At 34.5% G+C, this 12,731-nt stretch overlaps 2 protein-coding genes across 2 annotated transcripts; both read right to left on the bottom strand.

Annotated features, from left to right (window-relative positions):
• Positions 1–346: 346 nt before the first annotated feature.
• On the bottom strand, positions 347–4,045 carry LOC146933625 (uncharacterized). Its single transcript, XM_085705416.1, has 3 exons — positions 3,333–4,045; positions 1,429–1,539; positions 347–1,020 (listed from the first exon to the last, which is right to left on the bottom strand). Exons 1-3 carry the CDS (start codon positions 3,903–3,905, stop codon positions 862–864), a joined length of 843 nt encoding a protein of 280 aa, XP_085561542.1. The 5' UTR covers positions 3,906–4,045; the 3' UTR covers positions 347–861.
• Positions 4,046–6,920: 2,875 nt separating this feature from the next.
• LOC146933624 (polyadenylate-binding protein 2-like) lies at positions 6,921–12,432 on the bottom strand. The gene is made up of 5 exons (XM_085705417.1): positions 12,163–12,432; positions 11,758–11,828; positions 7,704–7,895; positions 7,476–7,603; positions 6,921–7,343 (listed from the first exon to the last, which is right to left on the bottom strand). The coding sequence occupies exons 1-5, from the start codon at positions 12,371–12,373 to the stop codon at positions 7,295–7,297; spliced, it is 651 nt and encodes a 216-aa protein (XP_085561543.1). The 5' UTR covers positions 12,374–12,432; the 3' UTR covers positions 6,921–7,294.
• Positions 12,433–12,731: the final 299 nt, after the last annotated feature.

Here is a 12,731-nt window from a genome sequence, read left to right as displayed (position 1 = left end):
TTTGAAAAAATGGTTCAATCCTATTTAATACTCCGTCCGTTTTAAAATAAGTGTCGCTTTAGTCAAAAAAATTTGTTTCAAAATGAGTGTCGCTTTCAGTTTTCAATGCAATAATAATTTTTTCTTTTCAATTGTACCCTCCAATTATACTCTGCACACTACTTCCAAAGTATTACTTTTAAAACTAACCAATAGTTAATAAGGATAATTTGGTAAAATAACCATTCTCTTTCTTTTAATCATTGCATTTCTTAATATGTGTGTAAACACCTAAAACGACACTCATTTTGAAACGGAGGGAGTATTATCTAACCAACAACTAAAAAACACTTTCAGTCAAGGGTAATTAAGAAAACAAACCACCACCATGAATTCAATCCTATCTCATACAAAACAAACTTGACCCCAATAGCTCAGTTACTAATCTAGACAAAAAGTATGTTCTACTAAAGTATGTACCACACCAATGCATATTCATCTGTTTTTGTTACAGCAAAACTAAGGAAAGACGTGAACTGTGACAAATTGATGATGAGTGCCTTGTAATCCTGAAATGAAAGTAAATGAACAAACACAAAGAACTAACAATACATTCCCGAAATTTACCACAGAACCAGAGAGTTCAGACAATTCTCCCCTCCTTGAATTGACTCGTTGAGTAATTTTTCCCCATCTGTATCCACGGGAAACTTGAGGCTCCCTTAGTAAATGTGTAATCATTATTTATGTGCCAATAAAATTCTGGCTACTTTGACTTTGTGTGTAGATGGATGATTCAGTTTACACATCAAAAAACAAAGAATGTAACACTGAGATTCATCCCTCTGTAATTTGATGGTTTTCCTTAGTTTAACCCAAGCTTCAAATTTGGTGGACCTCCTGATTTACCGCATTGAGATTCGCAGCTGAGTTAGACATATCTATTGTACCGTGTTCTTCACTAGTTTCAGGCTTGCTTTCCCATAGCTTACCTGCCTTCGCAATTGCAAGAATGAGATCAAGTTGTTTTTGCTGTTGTTCCTACATGAATGATCAAACACCATCAAGATAAGTCAAACTCGATGAGCAAAAATCACGACGATATTTTAGAAAATAAAATGTTCAAGAGAATATAAAATCTCTAGTCTGACGTATGGGTTTAAACTGGAATACTAGATTCATGGTCTGGTAAACATTTTGCTTCAGAATATAATATTATGTCACATCATTGTGTTGTGTGTGGGTGTGGGTGTGCGTAGGTGGGTGAGTAATACTGTCAACGAATCAAAATAAAATCTCTACCGCACATGAGAGCTAAAGTGTTTGAATAGAATACTACAGCCACAAAATAATGTTACCTTTAAAGTTCAATAACAAACTAGTGTCATTTGATTTCTAAAGAGTGCTTGCTCTTTCACAGAGTTTAAGTAACATTGAAGGGATAATTACCTGCATTGCTAGCAAAACCTTTTGAACTTCCCCCAGCTCCTTCTCCAAAATGTCTGATTGCAGGGCTAATGCTCTTGCGGCCTCGGAATTCTTCTGTGCCAGAGCTGCAGTCTTCATTCAAGAAATGAACAAATAATTAGATATCATTTTGTTATATTTTTTCTGTTCATTAAATTGATAACAATATATAAACCTTCAACCAGACACTCAAAATGTTAATGAGCATTTTTTTTAAAGAACTAAGTACTCGAAATGTTAATGAGCACTTTTTTTTTAAAGAACTAAGTAATAATTACTTAGTGTTCTGTAAATCTTATTTTTTTATCAACAAATATTAATTCCAGTAATATGAATTCCTCGGAGGACACTACAGTACAGGATCTACATCTCAGAGAGTTTTTGCTTCATGCTCCTGCAACCAGATTGAGTCAATTTTTAGGGAGATTCACAGTTGTAGTGGCTGCTTTCATGAAATGGGGGCAAAACATTTTGTCCCCAGTTTCATTGTTTTCTGACCTTCCTTCTTGAAACCTCATACTTTGTTTCAAAGATAGACTGTTTTCCAATGTCATTTCCACCCAAAACCTGCATTTTCTTGCAAGCTCATCGCTCTGTTCTATTCACATACTTTGTTCTGTTCACTATCTACACATGTTTTCTTTTCAGCATTTTCACATATTCTCTGTCATGAGTTCTCACACTGTTTACCTATCTTTTGCTCAGATTCCACATTCCTGTTTTTTTCTTCCCGCTGTGTTCTAAGTCTTCTGTTTATTATTTCATGATTTCTGTCATTTTTTACTAGTGTTTTTAGCTTAAGGCTATGAGTTTCTCAGTCTTTCATTTTAGAGCATTTATATATGTCTTGCATAGAAATTTTCACATGTATCTATGATCTCCAATAAAGTGCCAGACTCTATTCCCTATAGCAGTTTGAGGTTAGTCTGTTTGCGACAGCTATCGAAGATTGATTGAAAGCCGGGCATTAGCATTTCAAGCTCCAATCTACTCATATCAGGGGTTAGTTTAGAGGCATAAAATCATTCTTTCATGAGCTTCTCTATCCATAAGCTTATGTTTTTAGGAAAGTTGATGTTTGACTACAACCAATGACGAACACATGAATACACACTTGGAATTATTTATCTTTTCTAATTCCCCTAACTACTTCTGGTTGCAATCTAGGTTATTTAGGTAATTTTTTTATGCATTTTATCCTGTAGAGCTGCCAAGATTGGTTATGAACCTTAATTTTGTCAGCAACCTAACATTGCTAGAATATTTGAGCCATTATGATATTATTGCTTATATATTATCAACAAGCAGTTTGAACTCATACTATAAGTTCTAAATTACTACTTTTGACAAAAATTAATAAATAACCCAACAAACTCTCCCTCAAAAAAAAAAAAAAAGGAAAAAAAAAACACCCAACAAACTCTCAGCACATATCACTATACTTTCAAAAACACAGTTGTCAATATTTTGTTATTTGAACAAGTCGGTTGTGAATCACGCATCTCATCTACGATCTTACATTGCTCTATGAACCTATTCTATCTAATATTCAATAGGTCTTTTCCATTGGTAAAAACTATACTAAATGTGTATTTGATTCTTCAGTGACGAAAACTGATTTTCATTAAAAGTGAATCGAAAGTAAAGTGACTTATGTTAAGATCAATTTACGTAAAAGTAAGTTGAACAATAAATTGGGCTAAAAATCAATTATAAAGACGAAAAATTCAAATAAAGCTTTAAGTTGGAATATATTCAAGAGGAAAAATCAATTCTACTTGAGAATACTTTACATTTCATAATAAACTTTATGGTTCAAGAATCACTTTTATCTCTTTTTACTCAACAATTCATCTTACACACATTAAGAGTAGTGTAGTAATTACCTCAGTTATAGGTTCCTTCAAACCCTTCCTGGTAACACGAAACCTAATCCCCAATTTCTCAAGCTGCCTAGACAAAACCCTAACAACCGTCGCATTACTCTTCAAATCCTCCTCCAATTTCTCAATTCTCTGCAAAAATTCCACCTCCGAAACAGAAACCCCACCGTTCAACACCGTCTCTCTCCATTTCCTTCTCCTAATCACCGCACCAGTCAAAACACCAACCACCAAAAACAACAAACTCCACGGAGCAACTCTGTTACCGATAGCAAGATATAACTCCTTCTTCCAAATTGCAGTCACGGCGACGGTGAAAGATACGATGAGGGAAGAGAGAAGAGCGGAGAGTTCGAGGAAGGAAAGGAAGGAATCAAAATTGGAATCGGCGACGGAAATTTGAGATCGGCGGGGGAAGGAGTTGGAGTGGACGGTGTAGGAAGTGAAACGGTGGGGTGTGGAAAGTGGTTTGAGGCTGAGGATTGGAGTATTGAGATGAAGAGGACGTAAGAGTGAATGAGGAGTTGAAGAAAAAGGTGAATGCGTGAAATGGTGATGATGGCAAGTGAGTAACATTGTTGGTTTGAATTTGAAAGTGTGACTATTTGGGTAGAAGTAGAAGTAGAAGTAGAAGAAAGAACATTACTGGAGTTTCGATATCATCAAGATACGATTTTCAGCTCTCTTTGACCATGGCTTCATTCAGGCTTCTGTTTGGGTGACAAAGGTATGTTTGAGACTTTATTTAATTAAAGTATTTTAACTGGACAAAGGTTATTTATAGTACTTAATATTAGTTTTTTATTTTACAGTGATTTTATTCAAACTTTAATATATTATTCTATTTGTTCAAAATTATAAGTCGTTTTGATCATTTTACATAAATTAAGAAAGATAATTAATGTTGTATCGAATAGAAATTATGAGTTATATTACATAATTTTTTTTTTGAATAAGAATTATATCACATAATTATTATTCTTCATTAATGGTCTGATAAAAATAAATTAAAGAATTAAAAAAGAGTAATAAATAATTAAGGTATAATAGAAAAAGAATCATTTAATGTTTCATTAATATTATAAAATAACATATATTTAGGGAGAATATACTAAAACAGCTTATAATTTGGGACAAATTGATTAAAACGTATAATTACGAGATGGATCGAGTAATATTAACAATTGATTGATATTAGAAAAAAGAGTTATAAAGGCGTATTTGACTTTCAGAAAGCTAGTGTTCATTTTCCCAATATTAACATATAAAATAAAACAATATTTGTTTTACTAAAACGACTTATATGATATGAAATGGATAGAGTAATATATTAGTACTTATGTAATAAATAATTACAAAAGTTTTTTCCTCAAAATTAAGAAGAAAAACCTAAGTGCCCCTTACATTATATTTTTGTTATCAAAATATGCCTTTATTCAAAATAGTTGTACGATTGTTTATAAGATTTTTTTTTTCTTTCATTGTGAGCATTACGACATGTGAAATGATATTTTGGAGATCAAATTGAGCAAAAGAAAGAAACATATTCAACATCAGACTGAACGAAACATATTCAAAACAATGCTGGAAATTCAAGAGACAACAAAAAGAATGTTTTTTTAAGGTGGAAAAAATACGTGATTAAAGGGTAGAGATGATAAAGGTAGAAATTGAAGATGGAAATGCAGAAATAACTCAACAATGAGAAAACTTGAGTTAGGGGAAGATGATGACAGGGGTGTTCCTTAAAACGTTCGTTATGAAGATAAAAACCATTGCAGTCCAACCAAACCGTGTCTTGGAGTTGACGTATAGGTCAAGAAAGAGAAAGGTTTGCATAAAATGGTCAAGAATGGATATGAATAACCTACAATGGCAAAAAACCTGGGTACGAATTTTCATCTTAACAATAAAAGTTAGGAGAGAGCTTTAACACGCAATCTCTACCAACCAAACTCGATTTTAATTTTGCACTTAATAACCCGAGCCCAAGTACCTAACAACAAGGAAGAGGTTTAGAGAGTACCACCAATGTTTTTGAGCACACAAACCACAGTTCTGTATTTCAAGTAAAACAAATTGCAGTGATTGTATGAAGAACTTTATGAACAATGAATGTATGGAGATGATAGAACAGACTGGGCAAATAAGTAGTAATAGTTGGTAGAATACATCAACAGTTGAGTAGTCCAAACATTATTGCCTAAAATTGGAAGGAGTCATCCACTTTAATGTAGTTAAAAGTAATGTTCAAGTGGTGTTCTTATGTCTGTGTTTTTAACTTTGAGGACGAAGTTTGCCTAATTTTTGAGTTCCTAACAAAACCCCACAATTGTCAAAGGATGTTTGACTATTCAACACAATTAACAGTCAAGTCAAATGAGGTTGCCAAAGGATCAACCCAAAAGATTTCCCCAATTAACTATCACTCCAAAAAAAAATCCCTATCTTAAAGTGAAAGATAGGCCTTCAAAACCGTGCTCCAATACAAATAACTTGGCAAACATAATCACAACTCCATTAGCGTTCTGAAAGTCAAATAATTCAAGTGAAAGTCTCGTGCAAAGGAGTTATTTTATATAAACACGAGATTTGAAACATTGTATAGGACACCAAATATACCCATATATCAATCTCTCACTTTTTATCTTACACATTGAAATACATGAGGTAGGGCAGTGTATTTAAAGTCCACATACTACCCCTTGCAAAACACCAAAACTTGTTAATCGAGGCACTACAACGTCTTCCCAAAACTTGTTTTTCATCCACTACTAGGAACTGGGTCTAGTAGGATGCATTGCCGAAAATACCCACTAGCATAAAGATTTCGAGTTAAAATACCCACCAAAGCCATCCTTCAAACAGAACAATATTTTTAACAATGTTATCAAACCTCAACTTATCAACTACTAGTCATTTTTTTAGCATCACCAACACTAGTTTTAGGCAAGAATACTAAATTAAGGAGATATATCTTAAGTAATAATGCAACACAAAGAAAAGGTGCTCTAAAACTCAGTTATTTCAAAACAGGAAGGCTAATGGATCAACCAAAATAGAAGATGCAAACAAAAGGCCAAACACATAGTAGGTTCAAATCCTTTGGTATAGGTCCATAGTGGGCACCAAACAAGGATTACAACTTATTGAGCGAGCATCTGTAACCATACATGATGCTCAGCCCTTGAGCAGCACTCCCCAAAATTAGATTGATGATCAAATTGGCTATGTTGAAAAAAAATGATAAGATGGCAAGGTGGTATCAGGGAAGATTTGGGTGAAATGTGTGGGATCAACTCCTACGACTAACAAAAATAACATCTAATATTAGTCACAACCCTAGAACTCGATGGGTTTTCCCCTTATAACAAGAAGACAGCCCTAGAGATTGCACTGTGACTAAAAACCTTCGACTGAAGTTTCTTCAATGAAGATAACCTGGGAATGGAGCTTTTCCACACCAGGGGAGGGGCTCCATCAAATCAACTGGACACTGGTCAGTTCTGATTAACAACCATATCTCTCCTGCTTGAATGAAGGTTGTATAGGCAGGTGTAAATAAAGAAAAAAATTATCTAAAAACTAATATGCCATACAGCACAATCCAATGATATAAATTTCACCAACAGGCATATAATCAAGTTTTGGGATCACTTAACAGTTAAAGAGGCCGGATGAGTTTACTGCAGCATATATTTTTGGTCAGTATAAAGTAAAAACAGACCTTGCTGTAGTATATGGTCACTAACATAAAATTCAAAGGCAATAATAAACTAAGTTCCAGAAACCGAGCAAGAAAAGTACGAGACCAATAACATCCCAGGACAAATGGCCAACAACCGTTCTTGATCAGTGTATATTATGCTGATGAAGACTAGTATAGCTAAATGCTTCCCAGATTTAAATATTACTACTCCAGGACACACTATCATCAAATCTTGAACACCATTCCATATGAAAATCTAATAGTATGGCATGTAACGATTTGGCCTTCTGTACCTTGGAGCCTTCCTGCAGTTTGACGAAAAACAGAAGAAACCACAAAAAGTCAATTCTAAATAACAATTGAGCTTTGGTCTAAAACAGTAAAAAAATAACAATTGAGCATAGCATACAGAAATTTAAATGAGGCATGTTGCGTACCCATATCCATAAGGGGAGTACATGTAAGGGGGAGCATAAGGCCTCCTGAAGCCATATGCCATGTAAGGATTGAATCGCCTAGGACGATATTGTTTCATTCCAGGAACATTGGTCCTCTTAGGCAGAACCTGGAAACATAACATCCGTATCATCAAAAACTACAAATTCACTAGACGAGCTCATGGCTAATTTAAACTCAAGGTTCACATAAATTTCAAAAAAACATACTTTCAATTGACGGCCATGCAATTCAGATTCAGATAACAGGAGAGCCTCCTGAACAGCTTCAGTTTCAACAAATTCCACATAAGCAAAACCTTTAGGCTGACCAAACTTGTCTGTCAGGATAGTGACCCTGTTCACTGTACCACATGACTGAAAGTGTTGCTGCACTTCCTCTGGTGTGCATGCATAATCAACCTGAAGACACATGAATTTCAAGGGATTTTGATGCAAATAGTTAGTTGTATAAAATGTTAATCCAGATGAGCTAAAACCCAATTCATTTATCATACAAAAAACTACACTCCATAATCACACTATTAAAAATCACATATATATGCAAGACTCATGTCTCGGTAAAACTATTTTATCAACTATATCTTATATTTTTAACAAAAAAAAACAATCTTAGTGAATTGAACCATATCATCTATATCGTCAGTTGTAACCTTTTGAAAAATGCAAAATATAAAAGTGTAAAACTGAAAACTATTTGCACATTTATGATCTTTTTAATACGGAATATATCAAAAAAACTGACAGACAGATCACTGAATATATCAGAACTAACATTGTCTACCCTGCAAAGTCATTGTGAAGTCACCCATTTTGAACTGTAAAATTCATGCACAGCTATTACTTTTAACTACAATGACAACAAGAATCTTTACATTAGAACAATTATTTATTGTATCAATTCAGACTCCACAAGCCACCAACAATAAAACCAAATCAAGCCAACTCCATAAAAAGAAGTTTGCCTATACCATCCTTCATTGTGCATTTCACTCATTTTACAGGCTTTTCTCAAACTCCACAGGCCTTCTCACACATACTACTATTTATTGTCCTCCTCATAGTAGTAATTCACAACAGTACCAACCTTATCAGGTCTACAAGTCACCTAAAGAATGAGGAAGATTGCACGACCTAAATTGTACAAAGTTTATGAAGGCAGCGTGTAATGAATAGATAATGAAATAAGTTGGTTAGAATTCAAACTGCTGTTGTAAAAACAATTTTGTAAGATATTTTAGAAATGGGAAAAGGGAAAAAGCCTCAACAAAAAAATATCAGGAAGCCTAATTCATAAACGTGAAAACAATTATGAGATAAAGACCAAAGGGAAACAACAGCTGCACACCCTTTGGCACGTTGGGCAAATGACACAGTAGAGGCGCCACTGACATAGTTGCAGTCAACAAAAGGACTCTCTATGACTAAGATGCATGCGCAAAACTTACAGAAAGTTCTTCCAAAAGAACCACAAGCTGTCTCCTCCAGTTGTGAAGTTGAATCATCTTTAACACATACTACCTTCAGCTGTACTAGTTTCTGCCATGCTCATGAGGGATGCCATTCACAGTTTCCTCAAAATGTTCTTTATTTTTCCTTTTTCTTTTCTCATTTCTTTCTTTTCTTTTCTCTCTCTTTTTTTTTTCTTTTCTTTTTTCACTTTTCTTTTTTCAACTTCATCTATTTTTCTTTTTTGTATTTTTTTTCACATTTCTTTTCATATACTTAAAAGTTTTTCTTCTCAATCTTTTCTATTTTCTATTCCTCCGTGTGATACCTCACTAAATTTCATAACAACAACATACATTCTTTTCCCCCTCTACTATGAGCCTAAAAAACACCAGTGGCCCACCCGCAAAATACAATGTTAACATCCAGCGCTAATTATAGGACACGTGTAATAACAACGACCCTGCGATCATAGTGAGACATATGTCAAACCCTGTCTCTGAAGATTGTTAGTAATCACTCCAAACAAAAAAAAACTGTACAGTTTTGAATAAAATATAATAAAAGAAAGCAATACAAAATGAACCTATGCAGCTCAGCCTGAAATCCATTGAAACAAATCTGATTTGAGAAAAAAAGGTGTCATTCTCTCCGCTCACAACCAATGAAGGCCTCAAATTCCTAATGTTCCCACCATGAATAGTTACATATGCTTCTTGAAAAGCATTTATCCTAATAGCATGTGTGAACTAATTTGAACTCGTAACTAATCTGTATAAAAGTATTTTACACAAAGCAGTTAATATAGAATAGATAAATCTTTAAACGTGTTACTGAAGTTATACAGACTCTTTGACACACTTGAGAGTAACATGTTCTTGATTGACCAGAATAGAATAATTACGTGGAACAAGGAAAAGGGTTATATTTTTCAAGAATTGCAAAATCACATGGGTACAATATTGGTTGAGTATATTGATAACAGGACGGTTTCTTTGTAGACTCCAAACCAACTCTCTTAGAGCATTTCCAGAAAACTCACAGCATTCTGACATTGTTTCCAGCCAATCCTTATTTCACACATCAGAACACAACTGTCATTTGGTCTCTGTTCGGTTCACATCCTCACAAATTCAGAGAGGTAACTGTTTTTTTTCTAGCTTTTATCTGTTTGATTTCTCATTTTTGTTTAGTATGTGCCATGCTTGCTTATAGATAAATGGCTGCGTTGTTTTTTGCTTTCAGAGAGGTTTCAACATGTTCGTCTATTTTTCAAAGACGTCTTTCAATTTTGAAGCGGCTATTCTGATTATTTCCCTTTTATGATCCTTGACTTTCTTGTTTTTACTTATTTGTTTAGCTTAATCCAAACTTACAATTAATAATTGTAATTGTCTTTAAAGTTTAAATTAAGGTAATCTTTAATTTCTGAGCATTTATACCTCTGCACTCAACAGGATAAATATTTAGCAGTCATCCTGCAATAGCAGCTTTGAGATCAGCTGGGTTAGATAACTGTACTGTGTACAATTATTAGAAGAAAAAACCCCAAATTCTGCGACCCCTGGTTTGACAGAAAGAACATTGAATAAATGGGTCCAACATGTTCACCTATAGATACGGTTGGTTTGTTTTTTGTTTTCAGATAGGTCTCGACATGTTCGCCTACTTTTCAAAGACGACATTCAATTTTTAATTATGAAGTGCCACTAATTCTGAATTTTCCCCCTTTATGATCCGTGACTTTTGTTGTTATTAAATTGTGGGTTTCTCCTAATACTATCTTTCGATTAATAATTATGAGTGCAGGTGATTTTTTAATTCCTGAGCATTTATACCTCCGCATACTGCAGTATATATATATATATATATAGTAGTCATCTCGCTCAGTGTTGTCAAAGAGCATCTCCACCAGCACTACAGCGTTGTGGAATTTGAACAAATCATTACTGTTCCGTGATACGCTATTTATTACAAAATGGTATCAAATAGCAGCTGTGGCGACACTCGCTATAGCATAGACGGAAATGAACAAACCACTTTTTTGTGATCCATGATTGACAACATTGATCTCTCTATAGCAGCTTTGAAAGAAAGCGATAACTGTACTATGTACCATTATTAAAAGAAAGCAGTTTCGCCGACCCCTGGTTTGACAGACAGAACATTGAATAAATGGGCTGAAACTAAGGCCCGGTCTAAGAGGGAAAAATGGCTAAATAATGGCTTTAGAAGCTAAGCTGTCAGATGTCGTCATCAGAAACTGAGTCCACATAATGGAGTTAAGAGACAGAGGCTTATGTGGCATTCATTTGGTCTAACACGGTGACAGGGATATAAATACAACAGATATTGGGTGAAAAATTTGTATACAACGGATATTGGGTGAAAAATTTGTATGCCACGTAGAGGACAGTAAATGCGAAGACGACAAAAAAGAACAAGTTGGAAGCGAGGCTCAAAATCCATTGCCTACTATCTATTTCATCAATTTATATATTCTTCGTATAAATTTAATCGTGACAAAAGTACATACATGTAGAGTGATTAGGATTTTAAGCATTTAACTTGTCCAACTGCCGCCCTTTTGATTTTAATTTTTTGATGATGAGGATTATGTATTTACTTTTGCTGTATCCAAGACTACTAAATTAGTTCGTAATAACTAAATCAGGCCTTATCCTTTACGTTGATTAGGTAAATAAAATCAGATTTTCATATCCAACTAAACAATAGGATGCAAACATGCACGTAAAGGAGGAACCATGGTTCCGATTGAAAAACAATAAAAAATAAGAGATAGAGAGATACATACATTGCCGACAAAAACAGACCTAGCATCTGCCTCCTCCTTGTTTTCCTGAGAAGCAGCTACAGAAGCAGGATCTACACAAGAATCCCAATCAAAATGTTAAAAAGAGACAACAAAAGTATTACAATATCATCAACAATTGCAAGATATAAGCTTAAGTGCAAATTGAAAGTTTAGCTATGTATAATTCCATCAATAAAACTGAAATGTTTTGAATTGTGATGTGTTAATCACGACGATAATCATGGTTACGATTATGATTCAAACGTAAAAGTTAGATGCTGAATTGGATTGCATGCAATGGAGTTGAATCGGATTCGAGTTAATTCAATTAAGGTTTTAAAGAGTGATTAACGAAAGACGATTAGATCAATAAAATGAAGAATTAGAGAGAATCATTATGAAGACCTTGAACGGAGCCAATTTCCTTCTCGACCTTAGCATGCATTTCACGAAGAGCGGCGGCTTCTTCTTCCATTTCCTTCAAGCGGCGCCTCATCTCATCGAGCTCCTTCATACCACCGGCTTCATCGTCGGCGGCGGACATGTCGACGTCTCCTTCCATCTCAGCCACGTCTGGGATTTCTCCTCCGTAAACCTCATGCTCTTCTTCATCCATCTTTCCTTTCGATTCCACGCAACCAAATGCTATTGCGATGTGAATTAGGTTAATGCAATGTAATGAACCTTGTTTTCTACTCCTTTTATACACCAGTGTCCGTTTTTTATTATTTTAACAGTAAAGTTATTTATCTTTCATGAGACAGTAAATTTATTTGTCCGTTTTTTATTATTTTAACGGTAAGGGTCTGTTTGGTTCGAGAGTTTTTAAGGGGAGGGGAGGGGATGAGAGATTTATAATTTGATGTGTTTGGTTCAAATTTTAGAAGTGAAGGGGAGGGGAGAGGAGGGGAGCAAATTTTATTGCACCGCCAAAATTATCCTTAAATTAATTTAAAATCTCAATATTATCCTTA

This window comes from Medicago sativa, chromosome 4 (genome assembly GCF_051527215.1).
Source record: "Medicago sativa cultivar Bolivia chromosome 4, Bolivia_mono, whole genome shotgun sequence".
Taxonomy (NCBI): domain Eukaryota; kingdom Viridiplantae; phylum Streptophyta; class Magnoliopsida; order Fabales; family Fabaceae; genus Medicago; species Medicago sativa.
Note: the sequence above shows the minus strand (reverse complement) of the source record. Positions and strands in the feature narration are given on the sequence as shown.